Source organism: Poromitra crassiceps (genome assembly GCF_964638095.1).
Source record: "Poromitra crassiceps genome assembly, chromosome: 21".
NCBI classification, from domain to species: domain Eukaryota; kingdom Metazoa; phylum Chordata; class Actinopteri; order Beryciformes; family Melamphaidae; genus Poromitra; species Poromitra crassiceps.
In genome coordinates, this window is record NC_139638.1 from 27,436,056 (window position 1) to 27,461,055 (window position 25,000).

The 25,000-nt window shown below is 46.8% G+C and overlaps 1 protein-coding gene across 1 annotated transcript in view; it reads left to right on the forward strand.

Annotated features, from left to right (window-relative positions):
* Positions 1-25,000, forward strand: part of unc5cb (unc-5 netrin receptor Cb) — a gene marked incomplete at its 5' end in the record, with an annotated part of 103,904 nt that overhangs the window by 21,094 nt on the left and 57,810 nt on the right. The window contains one exon of the mRNA XM_083657406.1: positions 12,445-12,548. Coding sequence (XP_083513532.1) covers positions 12,445-12,548 — 104 coding nt within the window. The remainder of the gene's footprint in view (positions 1-12,444; positions 12,549-25,000) is intronic.

The window sequence follows — 25,000 nt, forward strand, 5'->3', positions numbered from 1 at the left end:
CTCCTCTCTGTCTCCATCTCTTTCTGGCTGTCTCTACCTCCTCTCTGTCTCCATCTCTTTCTGGCTGTCTCTACCTCCTCTCTGTCTCCATCTCCCTCTGGCTGTCTCTACCTCCTCTCTGTCTCCATCTCTCTCTCTGGCTGTATCTACCTCCTCTCTGTCTCCATCTCTCCCTCTGGCTGTCTCTACCTCCTCTCTGTCTCCATCTCTCTCTGGCTGTCTCTACCTCCTCTCTGTCTCCATCTCTCTCTCTGGCTGTCTCTACCTCCTCTCTGTCTCCATCTCTCTCTGGCTGTCTCTACCTCCTCTCTGTCTCCATCTCTCTCTCTGGCTGTCTCTACCTCCTCTCTGTCTCCATCTCTTTCTGGCTGTCTCTACCTCCTCTCTGTCTCCATCTCCCTCTGGCTGTCTCTACCTCGTCTCTGTCTCCATCTCTCTCTCTGGCTGTCTCTACCTCCTCTCTGTCTCCATCTCTCTCTCTGGCTGTCTCTACCTCCTCTCTGTCTCCATCTCTTTCTGGCTGTCTCTACCTCCTCTCTGTCTCCATCTCTCTCTGGCTGTCTCTACCTCCTCTCTGTCTCCATCTCCCTCTGGCTGTCTCTACCTCCTCTCTGTCTCCATCTCTCTCTCTGGCTGTCTCTACCTCCTCTCTGTCTCCATCTCTCTCTCTGGCTGTCTCTACCTCCTCTCTGCTTCTCTAGATTCCATGTGTTGCCTCTTGTTCAAACACCAACATCTTTTTGTTGATCCCGCTTCTGCTGCTCTGCCAGCCTGGAGAATCACACACACACACACACACACACACACACACACACACACACACACACACACACACACACACACACACACACACACAGGCATGTCTCACTCAGTCTCCCACAGAGCCCACTCCTGCCCCCTCAGGCTCCACCCCCTATAATCATCCATGATGAGCGGCCTGCCAGCGTTAACCTATCCCTCAAATCACAATGGAGAACCTCTTCCCCCCATTAGCTTCTGCTGACTGGATGAGCTCCTCCACTGGGCTCCCTCCCTCTCTCCAGGCAAGAGCCAGACTCTATCCCCTCAGACTGATGCTCTCCTCTCCCATCATCTAAGCATATATGGATTCATCAGAGCCTGGGCCAGAGAGCCAGCGCTGGGGAGTTAAGAGGTTGCGGTGTTGCCGAACAGTGATCAGCGCTGATATAATAATATCTTATGGCATATTTATAATAAATTAATGAGTTTCTCACCAAGTGTTGCTTTATGGAAGGATGATCTGTCTGTTGTTCAGTGCAAATGAGTGTATAATCTGGACATCGCCTTGGTTCTTTCTGCGTGTGTGGACAGGCAGGCAAGGCTGCTGAGTCGAGCGTTTGCCATTCTGTTCCTCAGGTTTCTCAGGCAACTAACATACAATAACTAACAACAGAAAGAAATGCACAAAAAATAAAGAATACATTGAGATCTCTTTGGCGAGGCAGGTGTGCATGTCACATCCATATTTATGAAGCAAGGTTGATGTAAAATAGAGCCTAAACCATAATGACTACTATTTGAAGTCTTTGTTTTGCAAATCTTCATGATAGTCATCTGGCATCTGTTAGAGCAGTGGTTCTCAACTGGTGTAGCCTCAGGACCCACTATTTTCCTTGTCATGAAGTCGCGACCCAAATTTCAGATTTTTTTTTAAACCACTCAAATTTATTGCACAAAAAATAGTGCATTAATTTAATACACAATGCACTGTTATAAACCTCAAATGAACAAAAACGTGCAACAGAAGTGCAACTAGGGCTAAAAACCAATTGAAATAAGGCAGACTTGAATTACAGGCCTATATGTTTTTAAATGTAAACAAGTCAAACTGGTCATGCTCAGAAAGTCTTATTTGAACTGTATGAAATATGAAATAAAAGGCAGACTTATCTTGAATTACATGCCTATATGTTTTTAAACAAGTTAATAATAATAATAATAATAATAATAATAATAATAAAACAAGTTAACCTGGTCATGCTAATCCAGTTTCAATAGTCTGAATTTAACTAATATGAAATAAAAAGGCAGACTTTTCTTGAATCACAGGCAGGCTATATGCTTTTTAGTTAAACTGGTCATAACTTTTAATTAAACTGGGGCCATGCTAATCCAGTTTCAATAATCTGAATTGAACTAAAATTAAATATGAAATGAAAAGGCAGACTTCTCTTGAATTACAGGCAGAGCATATGCTTCAGCTTGTTAAACAAGTAAAACTGGTCAGGCTAATCCAGTTTCAATAATCTGAATTTAACTCAAATGAAATATGAAAAAAAAAAAAAAAAAAATTGGCCAATGTCCGCGACCCAATCAAAACGGCCCCGCGACCCACCTTTGGGTCGCGACCCACCAGTTGAGAAACGCTGTGTTAGAGATGTGGTAATTAATTGGTATGATTGTTTTGGTTTCCTTTCCTTGAACATATATACATTAGCTGTTTGAGATGCAAAGACTGTAATCTGTCAACTGTAATCTGGTACCTCGAAAGTACTATCTAGAGCAATTCTAGAGTATTTATTTTCCTTATCGTGACGTATTTCCGAGTGAAATGTTGACTCTAGGCGGGACCATAGACTGGTAGGAATTTGATTGGACAACAGGCCGCTTGAGAGATCGGACAGTTGAAAAGTGGGTTCGTCAGAACAAAACAAAACAAATCAGGAAGAAATTGAATTTTTGTGAATTTTTGGGGGGCATACATTGTTAAATAGGTGCACTCTATCAGAGCTGTGATCTAAAATAGGTATTTTTTTTTTCAGCCCAACTTTAACATCTCTTCTCTCTCCCTCTCTCTCTCTCTCTCTCTGTCTCTCTCTCTCTCTCTGTGTCTCTCTCTCCCCCTCTCTCTCTCTCTCTGTCTCTCTCTCTCTCTCCCCCTCTCTCTCTCTCTCTGTCTCTCTCTGTCTCTCTCTCTCTCTCTCTCTGTCTCTCTCTCTCTCTCCCCCTCTCTCTCTCTCTCTGTCTCTCTCTCTCTCTCTGTCTCTCTCTCTCTCCCCCCCTCTCTCTCTCTCTCTCTCTCTCTCAAACGGTTTGTCCTTGGATGAGATTCCTGAAAGCTATATGGAACATACCTTCCCAATCATTCTGGACACTGTTCCATCTTTTAATTTCATAGCAGACATTTATGTAAATGACTTCCCAATGCAAAACTCACCATTCCAGCTTTTATAATGCATTGAAATGTGTGGAGTTATTAGGGCATATTCCCCCCGAAGACACACATCAGGTTGAATCGGGGCAGACATTCTCATTGCATTTGTTATAGTAAGGTTCATTTCTTTTTAAAATAAGCAGTGAACTGTAAAATGACTGTGGGTATTCTTTGGGGCTTCTTCGTGTGGCCTGATGATGTATTCTGCGTGAGGAGGAATACCATCTAGCTTCTCCTGTAGGGGATTTGGAACAATGAGAAATAGCTCTAGCTCAGTACGGGATCTCCTCGTGTGTGACAGCGTTTGAACACAGAGAACGGAGGTGATGAAATCAGATGAAAGTTGAACCCCGGTCCTGCCTCAGGTTTTACCGTCTCTTTATTGCAGGTAATGAACCCTACTTAGGGAAATGAAAGTAGAGCCAAATATAGCGCTTGACTTGAGCTCTAGAAGGACCTGATCCGTCATCTCTCACAGGTCCAATGTTGGACCTCCTACATAAACATATTGTTACAGCTCCGTGTCTGGAATGTGTTGAGCTGATAATAATAATAATAATAATAATACATAGGTTTTATATAGCGCTTTTCTGGGGAACTCAAAGACGCTTTACAATACATAGAAAAGTAATACAGTAAACAAAACTAAATAACAAGAACGAAAACAAATACAAATCAATAGATTGCAGAGATGGAATGGTGGTTAGAGGTAGAAGTCAGATATTGTAGGCTGTTTTGAAGAGGTGGGATTTGAGTTGGGTTTTGAAGGAGGTGAGTGAGTCGGAGTTTCTGATATTGAGGGGCAGAGAGTTCCAGAGTTTTGGGGCAGCGATGGCAAAGGCTCTGTCCCCCGTGGTGCGGTGCTTGGTTTTGGTGATGGGGGTGAGGAGGTTGGCATCAGCAGAGCGGAGACGGCGGGTGGGGGAGTGGTGCTGGAGGAGATCTGTTAAGTAAGAGGGGGCCAGATTATTGAGGGCTTTGTAGGTGATGAGCAGGATTTTGAAGTGGATACGGTGTTGAATGGGGAGCCAGTGGAGATGTTGGAGGATGGGTGTGATGATCAATATAATCATATCAATTTAGCATCGTCGGTGTCTAGGGTTATTATCATTAAGCTCTCATTAGCTTCAACACACATCCCTCGCTGTAAACGATTCATTGAACAACATGCTTGTAAGCTTGTTTGGGCTGTCGCGAGCAAACACCCGCATCCGTGTTTGTGCATAGAGGACAAATTCACACAGCTCTCTCGGCGCTGTCCTCCACGCTGCTCTGCCGTGCCCGGGCCGACCCTCTGCTCTGCCGTGCCCGGACCGGCCCTCTGGTGCCACCTAGTCTGGGCACCCTTTACTCCGCTTTTTGTCATGGGGGCGTAAACCAAGGAAACAGGAAAAAATACCGGAAATAAGTGTGCCAAAAAACGCCTTTGTTGCCGTTAGCTTGACGCGGCGAGGTTACGTAAGCTAGAGCCTGGAACAACACAAGTTGTATAGTAGTAGCTAGCGTTACATAAGCTTTTCCCAAAACCAGTCGGTAGACATGCGAGAACGTCTCTTTCCTCGATTAATTGTCCGATGCAAAGCTTCTGTATTGGCCATCAAAATATGTGAGATTGTGAATCCGCGATGTTTCTACAAGAACTTCTTCAAAAACTTCGGTACGTCCATCTTTTGTTTTTTTGTTGTTGTCGTTTTATTTTCTCATTCGTTGTGTTTCTGATTCTCAAGTGAACGAGCTATTTCCACAGCTTGTTTCCTGTCTAGGCTGGAAACAGGCCGGGTGACAAAATCACTTGTAAACGGAGGCCAGGCTCTTTTTTGCCGAGAAGAGCCTGGCGACGCGAGGTTAGGTGCGACCAGACAGCAAGCCCCTCTCGGCCGATAGCTCGTTCTGGGTTACGTCAGAAAAAGGGTCAATACATTGTCCCACAGGTAAATAATTCAAAAGGTATTATCCTCAATACTCTGAGTCCGTGTGTGGCTATTGGCGTTTCAGTCCCGCAATATTCCACACACACACGCTCCTCTCACGGTACGTGCACATCATGAAAGATGTGAAACGCTGTGGGCGGTTCCAGCGGCAGGGGGCGCGAGGTAAATGGACCAATCAGACACGGAAATAGAGCAAGACAGCCTATCAAGATGCAGCGTCAAAGCGGCTTTCACAGGAGGCAAGCTGCCGAGCGTTTCATGATGTGCACGTACCGTCAGTCTATTGACAAAAAAGTGTCTCTCCACGTCAGCGGCCATTAACGCTATCGCGTAGCAAGACGCTCCCATTCATAAAGGTCCGTCCCTTCCTCCTTCCATCTGGGGGGAAATTATATCACTACTACTCACCAATCATGACAGCTCAAAGCTTTTACACAGTACGCCCACCTACAGTACCTAACCTATCCCTCATTGGGTAAACTGGCTCTGAGTGACAGCCAGGCAACTAGAATGACGAATAGCGCACCTAAATGGCGTCATCGCATAATAACAATAATTTATCAGCTGTTCGCTTATTTGCACTATAACTGACATGAACACCTGCTGACGGGGAGTGCACTCCATATGCACTCTCTGTCAGCACTGCAGTCGACACTGAGGAACAGTTGATTCTCTATGGTGGATACGGTCATCTTATCCCACTTAAAACACCCACTCTGCTCAGCATCAGGCATATATTTCCTCCTGACTGCTCCGACCTCTTAAGAATAACTTTGGATGAACATTTTGCGGTTTTTGCCACATAACATCTGCTTCTTCGCTGTCCATCTGTTTGAGCCACAATGCGAAACTAAGCTTTCTCCACCGCAAATTCCAAACAAAAATGCGACTTTAAATTCCATCTAAAATCATAAATCTCTGGATTATGCTAGCGCATGATGTCAATACTGGCAATTTATAGCATTCTATTATTGCTTTAAGGGAGAATGTGCCAAATTCTTTCTACCAAGTGATTCCCTGAGCTGGGGGGGTTGTTTCTGGTCGTTTCCATGGACACAGCAAGTTGTCAGCGCGGGGGGAAAAAAGAAGTTCAGGTGTGCCTCTGATCCTCCAGAGATTAGCGAGGAGAGAGTCTCTCCACTTCTGCTGCTATCTTTGATTTATGAACTGATCCTCTGTGCAGCAATACATCTCTTTCCCTCTCGCTCCCTCTCATGTTCTCTGTCTCTCCCTCTGTGCACCTTTGTTAGAGCTGTCTCAAATGTCGTCTGGCTGCAAAAATGTATATCGCTTTATATCACGTGTGTGTTAGTCAGAGCGCGTGTGTGCTTTCTCTCTCGCTCGGCTCAACTCTACGGATTGGAAGTTGACTTTAGAAGTTCACAATGAAACTCCTTGGCTCAATGTCCTCAAAGCACAGATATCATTTTCAGCTTGGTTTGTCTCTCTCTTCAATCATTCTTGCCTTTGTCAGCAGCAGCAGGCCATGCTTGGTTTAACGCTGATAGGCAGAGTTTTTTGGGCGCGTGTCAGACTTCTTTCTTCTCGTCTTGCGGATTACAAGACTATGACCAAGAACTAATGCTGTAGCAACTAGCAAGCCATGACTCTCATCCTGCATGTGTGTGTGTGTGTGTGTGTGTGGGGCATATCAATGATTTAATTTCCCATTTGACATCATCAGTGACATCATTAGTGATGTCACATAATAGCAGGAATCATTAGCATTAGTCATTATCTCCATTGTTCAGTCAACAAGGTTTGGTTTCGGGTTATTTCCCCACATCTCAGCTGCTCATCATCCCCAGCACATGCTATGGACCTGCTAATTTAGCGAGCCACATCTTTTCTTGTGCCTAATGGACCTCTTCTGCTTAATGGTCCTTGTCTGCAAATCAGGATCAGAAATGGGCAGCAGGGCAGACTGTGCATTTTTCTTTTTTAAAGGTCCCAATTCGTGCAGCTGTAACCTCTTAAAAACGTGTGTCTCTGGTCCATAAAACATGATTCTGGATTAATTTGTCGAAAATATAGCAACCCCGTTTGTTCTGACGGAGTTGTCACTTCCTCATCTCGTTGCGTCCCAAGAATGGTCTGTTTCTATAATATATTCAGAACTAACAGTTCCCATTGGCCGCTGAGGGAGAGCCCGCCCCAGGCGCCCAGCGGCCAATCAGATTAGCGTCTGTGGACCAGCACGCTAGGTTGTGTCCACAACTAACGTTAGCAATGAGCTATCGCTAACTTAATGGTTGCTACGCTAAAGAGGACATCTCAAAATGCCTAGACTTACCGAATGCCCCTCCGCAGTTGCTGGATCACGTACAGTTGGCTTCGCTCCAGCTAGAAGTGTTAATTTTGTGGCTATAGACAAAATGGTGCAGGTAGCTTGTGTGAGAGAGACCCGCGCGCAGTATGCTTGAGGACCCGACTCACGTCACATTAACCCGTCTGGGGGAACAGAGTGTAAGGGGCGTGGCTTGAAGGAGACTGCAGGGGGAAGCTGGATAGGGACAAATCCAACTCTGGCAGTTCTGAGGCTGTGACCACTCATTACAGGGAGGGATGACAGCAGTATATATGCTTTAGAAGTAAAAACTGCTTTTGCACGGAATGGGACCTTTAAACAAACGCCATCATCCCCAACCCCAGTACAGTATGTGGCGCTATGACTATGTGCCTGTCTGAAATTGGGTCCCGTACGCCGTCGGATCCCCAGTAGCGCACTCCCCAAGGGTTGAAGTCAATCGGATGAACAGTTCTTGAGATAAACTGCTTTTTGTGTTGCCAGTAGGTGGCACTGTCTGAACTTCACAAATTTCATCACTGCACTCCATCGGTTCCCCCTAACCTCTCCAAGGTTGGAGGCAATCAGAGCAATGATGTGCGAGTTATGGCCATTTAAAATCTAAAACTTTGCCATAGCGCCCCCTATGGCAATTTTTTCCCCATGCCAGTTTCATGCCAGACCACTGAGTTGAAATATACATTGGTTTGGGCTGAAGTTAGCATTTAGCAGCACGACCATGAGGGACAGACTCACCCATAAGTTAAGACACTCTCTCACCGGTATCTCTCCAGCCCAGGTAGGAAAGCGCTTTTCCCAAGCCTGGCTCTCCTCCTCCGTGGGTTATTATGGAGCAGCCAAGCAGCTGTGGTGTTGAGCTGAAACCTCAATGTGCGCAAAAGCCATCGAAAACGACGACAAACAGCTACATGTGTTTACATAAACATCTAGTGAAGTTCAGTTGAAGGGGAAAAGAGTCATTAGTTTACACTTTATATCTCAGCATTCAGTCCTGCTGGCACCACATTAGAAAGCCTGCCAAACATGTCTCCATGTGCTCGCTCCATTGTCCTCCAAACCACCTCTGCTCTCCTCTCATTGTTCTCAATCATCTCCCGCCCGGAAATGATGATTGACAGCTCGGCAAGGGCCACCCTCTCAGTGGCCCTTGCTGCCCTCTCAGTGGCCCTTGCCACCCTCTCAGTAGCCCTTGCCCTTGCTGCCCTCTCAGTGGCCCTTGCCACCCTCTCAGTAGCTCTTGCCACCCTCTCAGTAGCCCTTGCCACCCTCTCAGTGGCCCTTGCCACCCTCTCAGTGGCCCTTGCTGCCCTCTCAGTGGCCCTTGCCACCCTCTCAGTAGCCCTTGCCCTTGCTGCCCTCTCAGTGGCCCTTGCCACCCTCTCAGTAGCTCTTGCCACCCTCTCAGTAGCCCTTGCCACCCTCTCAGTGGCCCTTGCCACCCTCTCAGTAGCCCTTGCCACCCTCTCAGTAGCTCTTGCCCTTGCTGCCCTCTCAGTAGCCCTTGCCACCCTCTCAGTAGCCCTTGCCCTTGCCACCCTCTCAGTAGCCCTGGCCCTTGCCACCCTCTCAGTGGCCCTTGCCCTTGCCACCCTCTCAGTAGCCCTTGCCACCCTCTCAGTAGCCCATGCCACCCTCTCAGTAGCCCATGCCACCCTCTCAGTGGCCCTTGCTCTTGTCACCCTCTCAGTAGCCCTTGCCACCCTCTCAGTAGCCCTTGCCACCCTCTCAGTAGTCCTTGCCACCCTCTCAGTAGTCCTTGCCACCCTCTCAGTGGTCCTTGCCACCCTCTCAGTAGCCCTTGCCACCCTCTCAGTAGTCCTTGCCACCCTCTCAGTAGTCCTTGCCACCCTCTCAGTAGCCCTTGCCACCCTCTCAGTAGCCCTTGCCACCCTCTCAGTAGTCCTTGCCACCCTCTCAGTAGCCCTTGCCACCCTCTCAGTGGTCCTTGCCACCCTCTCAGTAGCCCTTGCCCTTGCCACCCTCTCAGTGGCCCTTGCCCTTGCCACCCTCTCAGTGGTCCTTGCCCTTGCCACCCTCTCAGTAGCCCTTGCCACCCTCTCAGTAGTCCTTGCCACCCTCTCAGTGGTCCTTGCCACCCTCTCAGTAGCCCTTGCCACCCTCTCAGTAGCCCTTGCCCTTGCCACCCTCTCAGTGGTCCTTGCCCTTGCCACCCTCTCAGTGGTCCTTGCCACCCTCTCAGTAGCCCTTGCCACCCTCTCAGTAGTCCTTGCCACCCTCTCAGTAGTCCTTGCCACCCTCTCAGTGGTCCTTGCCACCCTCTCAGTAGCCCTTGCCACCCTCTCAGTGGCCCTTGTCACCCTCTCAGTAGCCCTTGTCACCCTCTCAGTAGCCCTTGCCACCCTCTCAGTGGTCCTTGCTGAGGATATCAACAAGTGATGTGACTGTGACACTATATCCCATAGCCCAGTGGTTCTCAAACTACTTTGATGAATGTACCTCCTTTCAGACATGCTTTCAGCCAGGTACCCCTTTCACCAGCACAACACATTTGGGGGAAAGGGGGGAATCTATAGAAAAACACTGCCTTAGGGGACATTCACACCAAAAGCTTTTTTTTCAGTCAGAACGCTATGAAAATCATGTTGAGAGCGCTTCCATTGTGCACAAAACACAGCACACAGAGTGTTTTTTTCTGCTCCGTTTTGGTATCACCTGTAGTCGCGTGCAGTACAGATCACAACGACCACAAGGACGGTAGCCAGCTGGTTTTGTCTGTTTGATGTTGTTCACTGTCAACATGAAAGCCAGATTATTGCCAATTCTGGCAGAAGCGGAGGTTGGAGGATCCCTCGGGAGGAGAAAAGCTAGGAGGAGTGACAAAGACGATCAGCGTGCTTTTCCTCTAATGTTCCACTTTTTTCAGCTTTAAACCGCCCACAGCGCTCCTCCAAAAACAACAGACGCCACCAGCGCTGAAACGCCAGGTGCGTTCATTAAAAGAGGAGCACGTCTAGCGCGTCCTTACATAGAGAATGAATTGCAGAAAGATGCTGGCAGCTCCAGAAACGCTTTTGGGTTTGAATGTCCCCTTAGGCTGTGGAAATGCTGTCACTGGAGTTTGGGTGTGTGTTTATTTGATGTTTCAGTCACTCCAATGTTCCCCAACAGTACTACTGTAACCTCTTTTCTCCTCACCCCCCCCCCACACACACACACACACTACACATTCATCTCCTCCCCTCCTCTCTCCTCTCTCCTCTCTTCTCCTCCTTTCCTCTCATCCTCTCCTCTCTCTTCTCCTCTCCTCTCTTCTCCTCCTCTCCTCTCCTCTCATCCTCTCCTCTCTCTTCTACTCTCTATCCTCTCCTCTCTCCTCTCCACTCTGTTGGGTGTGATGCCTGTTGGCCCTCTGTCAGTCTGTGGAGCAGCAGGTGCTGATATATTTGTCTAATGAGATCAGGGTTCCAGTGTAGCATGACACCTTCCGTAATCCTGCCCTGCCCTCCTCCATCAGTCTCTCTCACCCCACGCTGTCCCTGCCCTGCCCTCCTCCATCAGTCTCTCACACCACGCTGTCCCTGCCCTGCCCTCCTCCATCAGTCTCTCACACCACGCTGTCCCTGCCCTGCCCTCCTCCATCAGTCTCTCACACCACGCTGTCCCTGCCCTGCCCTCCTCCATCAGTCTCTCACCCCACGCTGTCCCTGCCCTGCCCTCCTCCATCAGTCTATCACACCATGCTGTCCCTGCCCTGCCCTCCTCCATCAGTCTCTCACACACCATGCTGTCCCTGCCCTGCCCTCCTCCATCAGTCTCTCACACCACGCTGTCCCTGCCCTGCCCTCCTCCATCAGTCTCTCTCACCACGCTGTCCCTGCCCTGCCCTCCTCCATCAGTCTCTCTCACCACGCTGTCCCTGCCCTGCCCTCCTCCATCAGTCTCTCTCACCACGCTGTCCCTGCCCTGCCCTCCTCCATCAGTCTCTCTCACCACGCTGTCCCTGCCCTGCCCTCCTCCATCAGTCTCTCTCACCACGCTGTCCCTGCCCTGCCCTACTGCATCCAAATATCAGCTTTTTATTGTAGAGAGAGAGAGATCTTCTTCTTGTTCTTTCCCTGCCTTCCACCTTAAGCAATTTATCTTTACACAGAAGATAAGGGAGGGAGAGAAAAAATGTCAAATTTCTGTATTTATAGTCCATATAAATACATATATGGAATATTCCATATTCCAATATTCCACACTCAGTCTGTACAGGATGTGTATTATTTAGTACCCCCATTCTTTATTTTGACAAATCATTGTGTATACATTGGAGTGCCCATTTCAATTGCATTTGATATAAAAAACAACTCTCCAAAGTATGTCCTCATATACACCTTGTCAATGAGATGATATGTAAACGTTGATACATAGTATATATGGTGTATTTGAATGTAACATTGATACATAGTATAATGGTGTGTTTAAATGTAACATTGATACATAGTTTATGGTGTGTTTGAATGTAACATTGATACATAGTATAATGGTTAGGGATGCACCGATCCACTTTTTTCACTTCCGATCCGATTCCGATACCTGAATTTGGATATCTGCCGATACCGATATTATGCTGATACCAATATTTTTCTTGAATATACAGTATAGGCAAAGATTTTTTTAAATATACCTTGCAAAAAGCAAAATTAAGAAAATATACAGGGCAAAGAAGGATACTATTATACATGGGCAAATTACGGCTGTGCCCGCGCTGGAATTGATTTTTTTTTTTTTTACGATTCCGATCCGTGAATTAGTGCCAATATCGGCACCCGATACCGATATTGGATCGGATCGGCCCCATCCCTAATAATGGTGTGTTTGAATGTAACATTGATACATAGTATAATACTGTATGGTGTGTTTGAATGTAACATTGATACATAGTATATATGGTGTGTTTGAATGTAACATTGATACATATATGGTGTGTTTGAATGTAACATTGATACATAGTATATATGGTGTGTTTGAATGTAACATTGATACATTGTATATTATGGTGTGTTTGAATGTGTTTCCTGCAGACTTGAGGAAGACGTTTGACCAGGAGCCTCTTGGGAAGGAAGTGTCCCTGGAACAGGAAGTGTTGCTCCAGTGTCGCCCACCTGAAGGCATCCCAGCTGCTGAGGTAAGAAGGCTCAACAGACATTTCACTGGACCGCCATCTACTCGAGTGATGGGAATTCGATTATTTGTTTGAATGGTTTGATTTCAGTGAGCCCAAATAATGAAGTAAGGTTCATAGTGTCCTATAGAAAACCGTTGTGATGACCAGTCCAGCCAAAAGCCTTCGACTCACAATGTCACGGATAGAATATGGGACACCATATAGCTGTCCTCCCTAATGGCTGTCAACCTCCTCCCTCACTTCTACAGTAGGTTTTACAACGATAGCTGCATCCTCCTCCAAGATGACAAAGCAATAAGACGTATCACTTGTGACAAGGCTCACTGGCTCCAATGCCTTCATGCAGCGAGCGGAAATCCTTTCGCTTCCTGGGGGGGAGATGAATCAAATGAATTGGCCGTTGTTGAAATAGGTTTAGATGCAGAGCTGCAGGGAGTCTCTGAGCTGCTTTCTTCTCACAGAATGATCACCATCATTCCTGGTGCGACACAGGGAATATTACCATGGCACGGCTATTGTGCCAGCATCGTTTTGTTCACAGGCACAGAGTGAAAATATAAAAAAATATTTTATATATAGCATAATGCACTTATTAGCATGCATCATTATTTGGTAGTATTTAGTTCTGTTCTCTTTGTTCTGAATGAAACGTGTGCTAATTGTACTTGCCACAGTATTAAACTCTTCTGTCTTGTCTCAGGAGAGCCAATGCTAAATCATTGAACATTGAACATTGACTCTAACACAGTCCAATGAAAAGACACGGACGTTTTTACCACTGCTGGTTGGGCTTTTTACTGTAAGCTGTCCAGGTATTTCCTGGAAGGTTGGCTAGTCACCAGAATTTGGTCAAGGGAGAGAAATTTGTAATTATCTGCACCTTCCTTCAGCCAAGATCTCCCTCCTGCTCCGCATCCTCCCTGTCCTGCACTGGAACATTGTTATGGCTGCATTTCAAAAGGCTCCGTTGAGATAGAGAGGCAAAGTGACCGCCTACTTCCTGCTTCAGCACTGTACCAGAGATTTTCATCCGCCATTTATTTTCCCATAGACATTTCGTAAAATGCGCATAAAAATAATTTTACTTCGTCGTACCAAAGGGTTCAGATCGGGAGAGACCATAGAACATTTCACTCGGGAAAAAAAAAAAAAAGACGTTTTGGTCCTAGTAAAATATTATGTGGTATCTCCTGTTTCTAAATATATCTGAACCGTTTGGTTAGTTACTATTTTTACAAGCATTTTACGGAATGTCTATGGGAAAATAAATGGCGGATGAAAATCTCTGGTACAGTGCTGAAGCAGGAAGTAGGCGGTCACTTTGCCTCTCTATTGCACGAGCATAGGGGACGGAAGGGTGGAGTGGTGAACATAGAGGATGAGAGGGTGGAGTGGTAGGTGGGGTGCAGGTCAGGAACATAGAGGGTGGAGTGGTGGGGTGCAGGTCAGGAACATGGAGGGTGGAGTGGTGGGTGGGGTGCAGGTCAGGAACATAGAGGGTGGAGTGGTGGGGTGCAGGTCAGGAACATGGAGGGTGGAGTGGTGGGTGGGGTGCAGGTCAGGAACATGGAGGGTGGAGTGGTGGGGTGCAGGTCAGGAACATAGAAGGTGGAGTGGTGGGTGGGGTGCAGGTCAGGAACATGGAGGGTGGAGTGGTGGGGTGCAGGTCAGGAACATAGAAGGTGGAGTGGTGGGTGGGGTGCAGGTCAGGAACATGGAGGGTGGAGTGGTGGGTGGGGTGCAGGTCAGGAACATAGAGGGTGGAGTGGTGGGGTGCAGGTCAGGAACATGGAGGGTGGAGTGGTGGGTGGGGTGCAGGTCAGGAACATGGAGGGTGGAGTGGTGGGGTGCAGGTCAGGAACATAGAAGGTGGAGTGGTGGGTGGGGTGCAGGTCAGGAACATGGAGGGTGGAGTGGTGGGGTGCAGGTCAGGAACATAGAAGGTGGAGTGGTGGGTGGGGTGCAGGTCAGGAACATGGAGGGTGGAGTGGTGGGTGGGGTGCAGGTCAGGAACATGGAGGGTGGAGTGGTGGGTGGGGTGCAGGTCAGGAATATAGAGGGTGGAGTGTTGGGTGGGGTGCAGGTCAGGAACATAGAGGGTGGAGTGGTGGGTGGGGTGCAGGTCAGGAACATAGAGGGTGGAGTGGTGGGTGCAGGTCAGGAACATAGAAGGTGGAGTGGTGGGTGGGGTGCAGGAACATAGAGGGTGGAGTGGTGGGTGGGGTGCAGGTCAGGAACATAGAGGGTGGAGTGGTGGGTGGGGTGCAGGTCAGGAACATAGAGGGTGGAGTGGTGGGTGGGGTGCAGGTCAGGAACATAGAGGGTGGAGTGGTGGGTGGGGTGCAGGTCAGGAACATAGAGGGTGGAGTGGTGGGTGGGGTGCAGGTCAGGAACATAGAAGGTGGAGTGGTGGGTGGGGTGCAGGTCAGGAACATAGAGGGTGGAGTGGTAGGTGGGGTGCAGGTCAGGAAAATAGAGGATGAGAGGGTGGAGTTGTGGGCGGAGGGCTTTGGTGTTGTTGTGGGGAGTGAACTCTATAAAGGGCTGCGATTGACCTGGAAAAGCCCTGGTTAAGTGAGTGGAACTGCACAGCATTCCTCCCTGCTGAAAGTGCTGACAGGCTAAAGGGAAGAAAGTTTGTGACCCGCGCTCTCTGCAAACTCTGCTCTCTACCTCGCAGGCTTCACTCTGACACTTCCTGTTAGCCACACTGTGGTCGTGATAGTGATTCTGCCACTCCTTAGAAGTCTGTCTATCAAACCCTGATTGGCCCCCAGCGCAGCGATTAGCCTCAGCTAGGGGCCAATCACAGCACACCTCCTGGGATACGAGGTTGCTGTGGCAAAAATCAGCTGTGTGTGTGTGAGGGGTAAATAGGAGAGTTGTTGACATTACTGTAATAGCTGGAAGCAGAAATCCGCCTGCTGGGTGACTTCGGTATCCACTCCGGATACCGGTATGCATTGGTGTTTAGTCTAGTGGAATGTTTTAAAGTAGTTGCCCTTCACCTAAGCTGCTGTTGTTGTTTTTTCCAATATTACATTTTTTCAGTTTTTCTTAGAACACAAAAAACAAAAACAAAAAAAAACAAATTCAGACACAGGAAAAAAGAAAGAAAATGCATAGTGTACATACATACAGTACATACATACATACATATATTATCGACATTCCAATATTACAACTTGGTGCTACCAGCCGCAGAAGGTGTGTATGTGCCTGTAAGAGATGTTGTGCATGGGATCCCATGCAAGGGGTCCATGAGAAATCAGTTGGGTGAGTCACTTGTCACTTTTAACCTCGTCAAAGTAGGCCAGGAACGGATCCCAGAACCTGAGTCTCTCCATCCGTATAACTGAGACCATGTCCGTCAACCACAGCTGAAAAGAAGGTGGAGAGGGTCATTTCCATTCCTTCAGAATGAGTCTCTTGGCGACAGTTGTCCCCTGTGTCAGAGACTGCTGCACAGAGGATTCCGAGCAGCATCAATGTACAGGTCTCTGATGGAAACCAGCCCCTTCTCACTCCAGGCATGGTAGGTTTTGTGGACCGTGATGGTAAAAAAGAGTGATTAAAACCCAAATTGGTGTGTGGACCGAAACATCCGGTATACTCAAAACGCTCCTTACCTGGAGTTTTTCATAACAAAACTTCTTTTTTTTTAAGTCCCAGTCTTCTCTAGCTTAGAGAATACGATGGCTGGCAGGGAGGAGTTTATAATAGAGCTGGCCTCCATTCTTTACCACAGGGGGGCCCCGGGAGATAATTTGCCACATCAGAGCCCTAACATTGGCAGCCCAGTAGTAGTGCCTAAACACTGGCAAGGCCCTAAACGGCTGTTCCATAACCCCGTATTCAACAAATGCGGTGAGTTTGGCTCGGTTCTACAAGGCAGAGCGAGAAGTTTCATAATTTCTAGTCAGAACATGATAGTGGTAGTTTCACCACCTCCAACCACAAATATCGATGACCAGATCATTTTCCAATTCTCCCTTCACACATCCTAGAAGCCCCTCACTAACTCTATGGTGGTATGGTGACACTGCTCACTGCTTACTTTACCTTCTATGGCTGTCTAGTGGACTCTTGCCTGTGGACAGAGGCACACATTCAACTACATTAATTAACCACACTTACCTCATGGCTACGGAAAAAAGACAACAGTTCCATGAGTCCACAAGTTATTTTTCTTCTTCTCTGAACTCAAACACAGCTGTCTCCATGAGGGAGGGGGGGGGCGGGGGGACACAGTTGAATGTTTTCTTTTTCATCTGTATTTGTCAGACCTTTTCTCACGCGGGCTCGGCACAGAAAGAGACTTGGGGAAAAAGCAGAGAAGGATCAAGTTTGCGGTCTCTGCATCTGCAGAAATGTGTAGCAGCGGTGGTGAAGGAAATATCCGCTGCGTTTTACCCACCCTGAGACAAAAGGAGAGCGGACGGAGGAGAAGAAAGCAGAAGAAGCCGGAGAAGAGCTGAGATTTGTGGGAGTTGGATCAGATGCAGTGGCTTGTTGTCAGCCCTCCAGTGGGCTGTCAGTGTTGGCTCGGGCTGTGTGGCTCTTCTACAGGCCCTTCGCCCAGCGAGGGAGAGTCTGGCAGGCTGCGGCTGCCAGGCGGCTGCACGGGCCACAATGGCCGAACCCTTACAGCGCTTTTGTCCAATCATGTGGATGGAGTTTGATGGATATAGCGCTCTGTTGTGGCACGGCTCTAAAGTGGTTCTTTCATTAGAGAACGCACAGCACGTTACTTGCATATGAGGACTGTGCGCGCGTACTGTCATGGTCACGCAACGTCTCTATTCCCACGGGTGGACCCGCATAAACATACTAATGCATAAACACGCTCGTGTAGCGGTGGCCAAGTGGGTCGTGCCGGCGACAGACGCCACAGCCAATGGCTTTTTTAGCCTCCTTGCTAGAGATGCCGGAGGTTCCGAGATCGATTCCCAGCTACACAACGTGGGTTACACTTGCATGCACACAGCACAGGCACACATGACAACACACAGTCGTCAACTCACCTGGACACCGGAAGAGCGGCGTTCATCTTCGACAACAGACGCTCGGCCAAAGTGATGGCGGCCGTCCACCACGCTCCACCATCTTTTTGAAGAAATCCGATTTCTGTGCTTCCTGTTTCCACACCAATGTGAAATCATGTGAAAGATATCGTTCCATTCAAGATAGATGAGTGAATCACAGCTGTCCAAGGCTTTTACAGTGTAAACGTACACTGTAAACCTACAGTTTAGACCTGGAAGTATACTGCAACACATGAAGAGAACTAGTGCATCTATTGTTCTGGTTGATGGAAGGGAAATCATATTCAGAGAGAGGTTCACTCACTGGCAGAATAGCTAACTAGCTAAATACCATATTTACAGAAAAGTTGCTGCAAGCAATGGAATATGCATGTTGCTTTGTACTCGTGCAAGATTAATAAGGTTAATATTTTCCTTCAGTATTCAAAGATGTATTCTTTTTTCCATGCCAGCTACATGAGAGCAGATGGAAGTTACCACTGGGACTATCCTGTTCATCCAACACATTTTGGCAACTCAACAAGCAAAGTTTATAATGGTGTGTGGGAGAGTTGCACCCCCTCCCTCCCACTCACAGACCTGCCAAGGCCTTTCTGTTCTTCTCTTATCTTCTCTCTTGCTGTCTTTATTTCTCTTTGCACTGATCTACTGTTGTCTGACTAAACTTCACTATTCCACATAGTATGAACACAATCCATTCATTTTCAGTACAAATGTATACTTGTATATATACAGTAATAATATCAATAGTGTCCTCTATTCACCTTATTCACCACGCCCACTTTTTCTCTCTTCCGCGTTCGACGCAACGTATTTGTTCTTCCGGTTCAGCGCTAGTTGGCGGCCATTTTCAAAATAAAACATCAGTATGAATGAAGTTTGGCAACATTCAGAATTAAGCTACACTGCGGCCAACTTCAGTTACATGCTCATAACGTTACTGCTGCGAGGAGCCGATGGCTGTACCCGGTCGGCATTTAACGTTAGTTACAAAAGCACGTCGACAGTGTTTTCTCACTGCCAGTAGCCTACAGTGGGGTTTGACAGATAGCTAGTCTGACCGGTGTCAGCACAGCCAGCGCTCCCGGTCCTCGCTGCTCGTTAAAGATTTCCAATAGGCGTTATTCTGATAAACTGGTCACATATATGTTACGTTCTCACCTGACAAATATTAAAACTTTAAAACAGTTTGGGGTTTTTTAGCTTGAAAACAGCTTTTTGGCAAGTCTAAATGACTGCGGTAGGCGTACTCTACTTCCGTGTTTAAAACCGGAAAGACGATTACGAAATGACGTCATGCAGAAGCGTCCTTGTATGGGCAAAGAATAAGGTGAATAGCAGCCGATGCTGCCTACTGAAGAATTGTTCCAGCAAGGTGTCAGATCGAGATCCTCATGTCATCTCCAGACCTCTGCACCTATAGACCCTTTTCACGGGGGCCATTTTGTGCCGGAAAGGCAGGGTAAACACAGGTGTAAGCAACACACTAATGAGGGTTTCCAAATTCCAACTGTGGAAGTTGGAAACCCTCATTAGTGTTTTGCTTGCACCTGTGTTTACCCTGCCTTTCCGGCACAAAATGGCCCCCGTGAAAAGCGTCCATTCTGCTCAATTAAGGTCAATAAATCAGAACTACAGCTGTGGAATAATCTGGGATTATAAAGTGATGCCTCACTATTTGACCTTGCCATTTGCTCCTGTCAGTCCTTGTGTGGTTATTTTATCTTTCCACTTTTTGCAACTGATTTACATGATGTATTCCTGCATCAAGTCATCCTATAGACAGGTTGCCATAATGGTTTAGCTGAATAATATTCTCTCATGATAAGTCACAAGATGTTTTCGTTGTCTGTGGCTTTTTTTCTGTGTGTGTGTGGGCAGTTGCCTCGGAAAACATTATGCTCAATATGCTAATCAGGATTGCTGCTAAGATGCAAAGCAACAAGAATATAACTATAAGGCCGTGTCTCCATCTCACATAACGCCAGGTGATTCTCATGAGCGGAGACCGTGGCATCGTTGTGCCCTCATACGTGACAGCTCATTCACACCAAACGCAAAACACATTCATTCTTCTTAGTGTTGATAGTCTCTCTGTAGCAGCGCGCGCACACGCACACACACACACACACACACACGCACACACGCACACACACACACACACACACACACACACACACACACACACACACACACACACACACACAAAGAAAACAAGCAACAGCAGCAGCAACAGACATTTATTTTGGCCGTCCTCACCAACCATTAGCGACGGAGCTGTGGCCTGGAAGGGGCTGACTGCCTGCCTGAGGTTTCTCAAATAGCAACGGGATTTAGTCATCTGAAGGAGTTGGAGTCGTACGCTCTGAATATATGAGACACTCGCCCAGCCTGGGCCGCACAAAGTCATTGTTACATATGTTTCCATCCACATGCATATTTGATATCTACTAAATCAAGAGCAGGGGGGAATGTAATTGAAGAGGCTATTCTAGGAAGTCAGGGAGACGGGGGTGACGTGGAGGCAAAAAGGCACTGGACTGTTTCTGCGTTATATAGAGGCTTTAGTGAACTCTGCCTTATGGAGAGAGAGAGAGAGCAATAAAGCTTTAGATAGAGAGGGAGAACTTTCCATCAGCCCAACTCAACATGGAACCTTCCCTTTCATTACCTCCACACGAAGCTCTTTCATCACGAGCCCAAAGGGCCCCGCGACATGACAGTCGCCTCCTTTCATAGCCGAGGAATATTACGGCCTGCTCATAAAACCGACTTGAATCTACTTTGTGTAAGAATGCAATGCTCTCTCCTTTCTTCTGCCGTGCCCTCTCCGTCTCTGTCTCCACTTCACAGCACTGTGTGTCACAGCGCCCCCCCGGGAGAAAAGACAGGGTTCAAGAGGTGACGCAGCACTGGGCGAGCTGCTGAGCCTGTTGCCATGGAAGCGGGGGTTTAATTCGGGCATCTCCTCGGTCGGCCTCCGGGGTCCTGCAGCGTTATCGTGGGCGACCAGTCATGGGCGCTCGGCGGGGAAGCGCGCCCCCCCCCCCCCCCCCCGCTGCCGCGATTAAGTCCGTTTGGCGTTGAGTGAATTCATAATATTTATAATAGGTGAAGAAGAGAATTTATGAGAGTTTCTCATGCAGTTGTATAGATGCTGCAGTGTAGTGGGGCCTCTTGTGGATTAGGACTGTAACTAACGATTTTCATTGTCGATCAATCTGCCGATTATTTTCTCGATTAATCGAGGAGTTGTTTGGTATAAAATGTCAGAAAATGGTGGAAATATGTCGATCAGTGTTTCCCAAAACCCAAGATGACGTCCTCCTCAAATGTCTTGTTTTGTCCACAACCCAAAGATATTCAGTTCACTGTAAAGACACACAGTAAGATACACAAGGGATCAGCTGAGCAGCATTTTGCTAAACAAACTGCGTCACTGGGTGGCAACGGCAATGGAACCCTATGGAGCCCAAGTGGCGCGAGGCGTGAGTGTCTGCTCTAGCCGGCTTGACTCTGTTTACATTTTATAAACTGCGACAGTTCACACAACTTTAACATGACATGCATATATTATACATCAAACTCTTGAGCTACTTCTGCTCTCACTCAGAATGTCAAAATATAAGCGATGTGATGTATACTTTTTGAGATATTAACGTTTGTTTGGTACAACTCATACTAGTTAACTGCCGCGGGGTTCCGCATTTCTGGGTGGAAAGTGACATCACGCTGATTCATCCTATTCACATTTATCAAGCTGGAATTATTATATATATTTTTTATGGGCACCATTCATTCAGTACAGGCACATGATACAGTACAGGGCAACTATCCGATGGTGCCCAAAATCCCTTCCCCACTCCCACCCTAACACACACACCCACCCACTTAATACCCTTCTTGGTGATTAATTTAATAGTCGACAACTAATCGATTAATCTTTGCAGCTCTGGTTTGAATATTAAGCTCAAAGTACGTTTCCTTGCAAACATTCTTTGCACTTGTTTATTATTTATGCACTGGGTTTATACCGATAATGACTTGCACCATTTAGCATTATGTACAGTCATAAACTCTAACTTTGAGAAGCTTGGCTGTCTTCACTGTGGCCGTAGAACATTACAGACATCCAGCTTCCATACTTTCAATCACACATTGTAAATGTCAACCGTGCGGGCGGCGCCCCCGGTGGCTCATCTGGTACTAGAGCGTGTACCACTAAGGCTTAGTCCCTTGCGTGGCCGACCCGGGTTCGAACCCGACCCGTGGTCCTTTGTCACATGTCATCATCCCCTCTCTCGCTCTCTCCCCACCTTCCCTGTCAATCCACTGTCCTATCCAATAAAGGCAAAATGACCCCGGGAAAAATAGTAAATGTCAACGGTACCGCAGTTGATTGTTCGGCCCGGTTCCACTTAACGGGCGGTTCAGGCGTGAAGTACATCACGGCTCGTCAGGTCACCTTGTCAGGTGGTAGCAGAGCGCTTCCTCCTCCCAGTCATCCATGGTGAGTGAAGGGGAGTGGAGCTGGCAGGGTGCAGAGCACTTGAGAGCGTCCAGCGAAACAGGAAGTGTTTGTTCATTAAGGCGACCCATGGGAGCCGAGGTGTCAGGAAGTCAGAGCCAATCACCTGTGGCAACCGGCCAAAGAGCGTCCTTCAAGCACTCACCTGTCCATCATTCTCTCTCGCTGTCTCCTGTGCAAAGACTGACTCTAATAGCACGAGTCTGTGACCGGCTGCACAGACTCTGTCTCTCTCTCTACTCTCAGGGAGCGATTGAGGCAGGCCTGAGCAAACATCAGAATGTGCCGTTTCACAACTGTCGCCAAAAAGACTCCTTCTGAAGGAATGGAAGTCCTCCTCGTCACCTTCTTTTCAGGTGTGGCTGATGGACATGATCTCTGTTATACAGATGGAAAGACTGAGGTTCCTGAGAGCCAACTCCAGGCCGCCGTTGTAAATAAGAATTTGTTCTTAATGACTTGCCTGGTGAAATACAGGTGAAATAAATACATAAAAACTAGCTTTGAAGGTTCTCATCTATCTGGGAGCCATTTTTGGCCTCCTTTGACGAGGTTAAGAGTGACTAGTGACCAGTGGTGGGGGTAACTCATTACAAAAGTAACATATTACATGTAATATATTACTTTTAGCAGTAACTCAGTAATATAACTTATTACTTATAGGATTTCAGTAATATACCAGTTACTTTGTCAAGTAACTCAAGTTACAATTTGAGTTACTTTTGATTCAATCAAAGCACATATTTAAAAAAAGATACAATCATTTCCTAATCAAACTGTGTGTTTTTATGCAAAAAAAACACTATAGATGATAATAACAAAGGAAAAGAATAAAATTTAGAATTTTGGATTGTTTACACTGACTTCAAGGCGGTTGAAATGATTTTTCAGGATGGTTCCGGGGCGGCGATGTCATTCTGCTACTGCTGTTATTTTGTTGAAAGTAATGCAAAAGTAGTGTAATAAGTAACAAGTTACTCTACACAGAAAGTAATATTGTAAAGTAACTTATTACTTTCAAATGAAAGTAACTAGTAATATGTAGTCTATTACATTTTGAAAGTAACTTGCCCAACACTGCTAGTGACTGAAGATGGACAGCTTGCCCGGTTGGTTTCCCATGGACCCCTTGCATAGGATCCCATGCACAATATCTTGTACAAGCACACAAGCACCTTATGCGGCTGGTAGCACCATATTACAATGCTACGTATTTCAAGACGTATGCATTTTTCTCTCTCTTCTTTTCCTGTGTCTGTGCCTGTTTGTTTGTCTTGTTTGTTTATTGTTCTATAAAATATATATATATATATATATATTTTTTTTAATATATATATTTTTTAAATAATAATTTGCAGTTTCACATTGGAATAGGATTTTCGTCGCACATCTTTTTTTCCTTCTTCTTCTTCTGACAACCTATGAGCAAGTCTAACTTGAAATCCTGAAAGTGTTATTCATTCTTTTTTTAATTACTGTCTTGCTTGAAGGAGCAGTTCACCTGAAAAATCCAAATTCGGCCATTATCTACCCACCCAACATACAGCAAGTTAGCCCCAGTAGCTCCATCACAGCTCTCTGTCCCAAGCAAGTGGAGTATAATATATGAATATGTTTACAGTTCCATAAAATAAATGATGTCACACTTTCTCCAAGCAACCAGGCCCGTTCATTTCAACTGTTTGGGAGAAGGCTATATGGAGCAGGTTCATTTTCTGTATTGGATGGTCATATCATATGAAGCAGATAACCATCTAAGCCGAGTCTCTAAAGGCCAGAGGAACACTCTCAGAGAAATAAAATACAGGGCAGAATTCTCGACTTTCTCCAACCTGCAAAGCTGCAATCTTCACAACGGTTTCTTGTTTGTGAGCGGGTTTGTTTTTCTCACAGAGTAGCAGATGAAGCCAGCTGTCTGTTAGCTTATGGATGTTGTGCCACTGCCTTCCCTCCAGTACAAGAGTTCTGCCTAAAGAACAGAACTTGTGTAATGGCAGAAATCCCGGATCTGGATCACCACCAGAATCGAATCAATTGAATTGAACATTTTCAGAGAAATCCTTTTTCAGATATCTTGCTAACAGACAGGGTTGATCACTCATTTGGGCTGAGGAGTAGATGTGAGATATCATGAGGTGGTAGCACTCGGTAGCTGTCGGCTGTTCTGCTCCTGCAGGCTGAATAAAGCTCTGGTCTGCAGGAGGCCATTACCTCTGGCTGGAGTCACAGTGATCTGTCTTCTCTCTGGACCTGCTAACCACTCACACGTTACAGTACCTCCCTCACCTGGACTCACCCCACCTGCTCTCCCCATCTCACCCCACTCTAACTTATCCTCTCTCTCTCTCTCTCTCTCTCACACACACACACACACACTCACACATACATACCGTATGCACGTTTACACGTATGTGCGTCATGCGCGTGTGCACACGCACACACACAAACACACACACACACAGCAACATATACAGCAACAAACCATGTTAGCAAACCTATAGACCCTTTTCACGGCAGCCATTTTGTGTCGAAAAGGCAAGGTAAACACAGGTGCGAGCAAGACACTAATGAGGGTTTCCAACTTCCATGAGTGTAAGTTGGAAAACCTCATTGCTTTTTTACTTGCACCTGTGTTTACCCTGCCTCTTTGACACAAAATGGTCCCCGTGAAAAGGGTCTATTTTTGGGGGGGTTGGGCTGTCCAATTGCTTCAGTTATACAGTAGCATGAGCATCTTAAATTGGATGGAATGAGTAACATTATTAATTAAAAAAATACATATATACTGTACTGTACATATAATAATGTTATCCATCCATTCCACTCCATCATCCCCAACTTGTCTGACTGTCGTCCCGTCAAAGACTTTGACCCCAGTA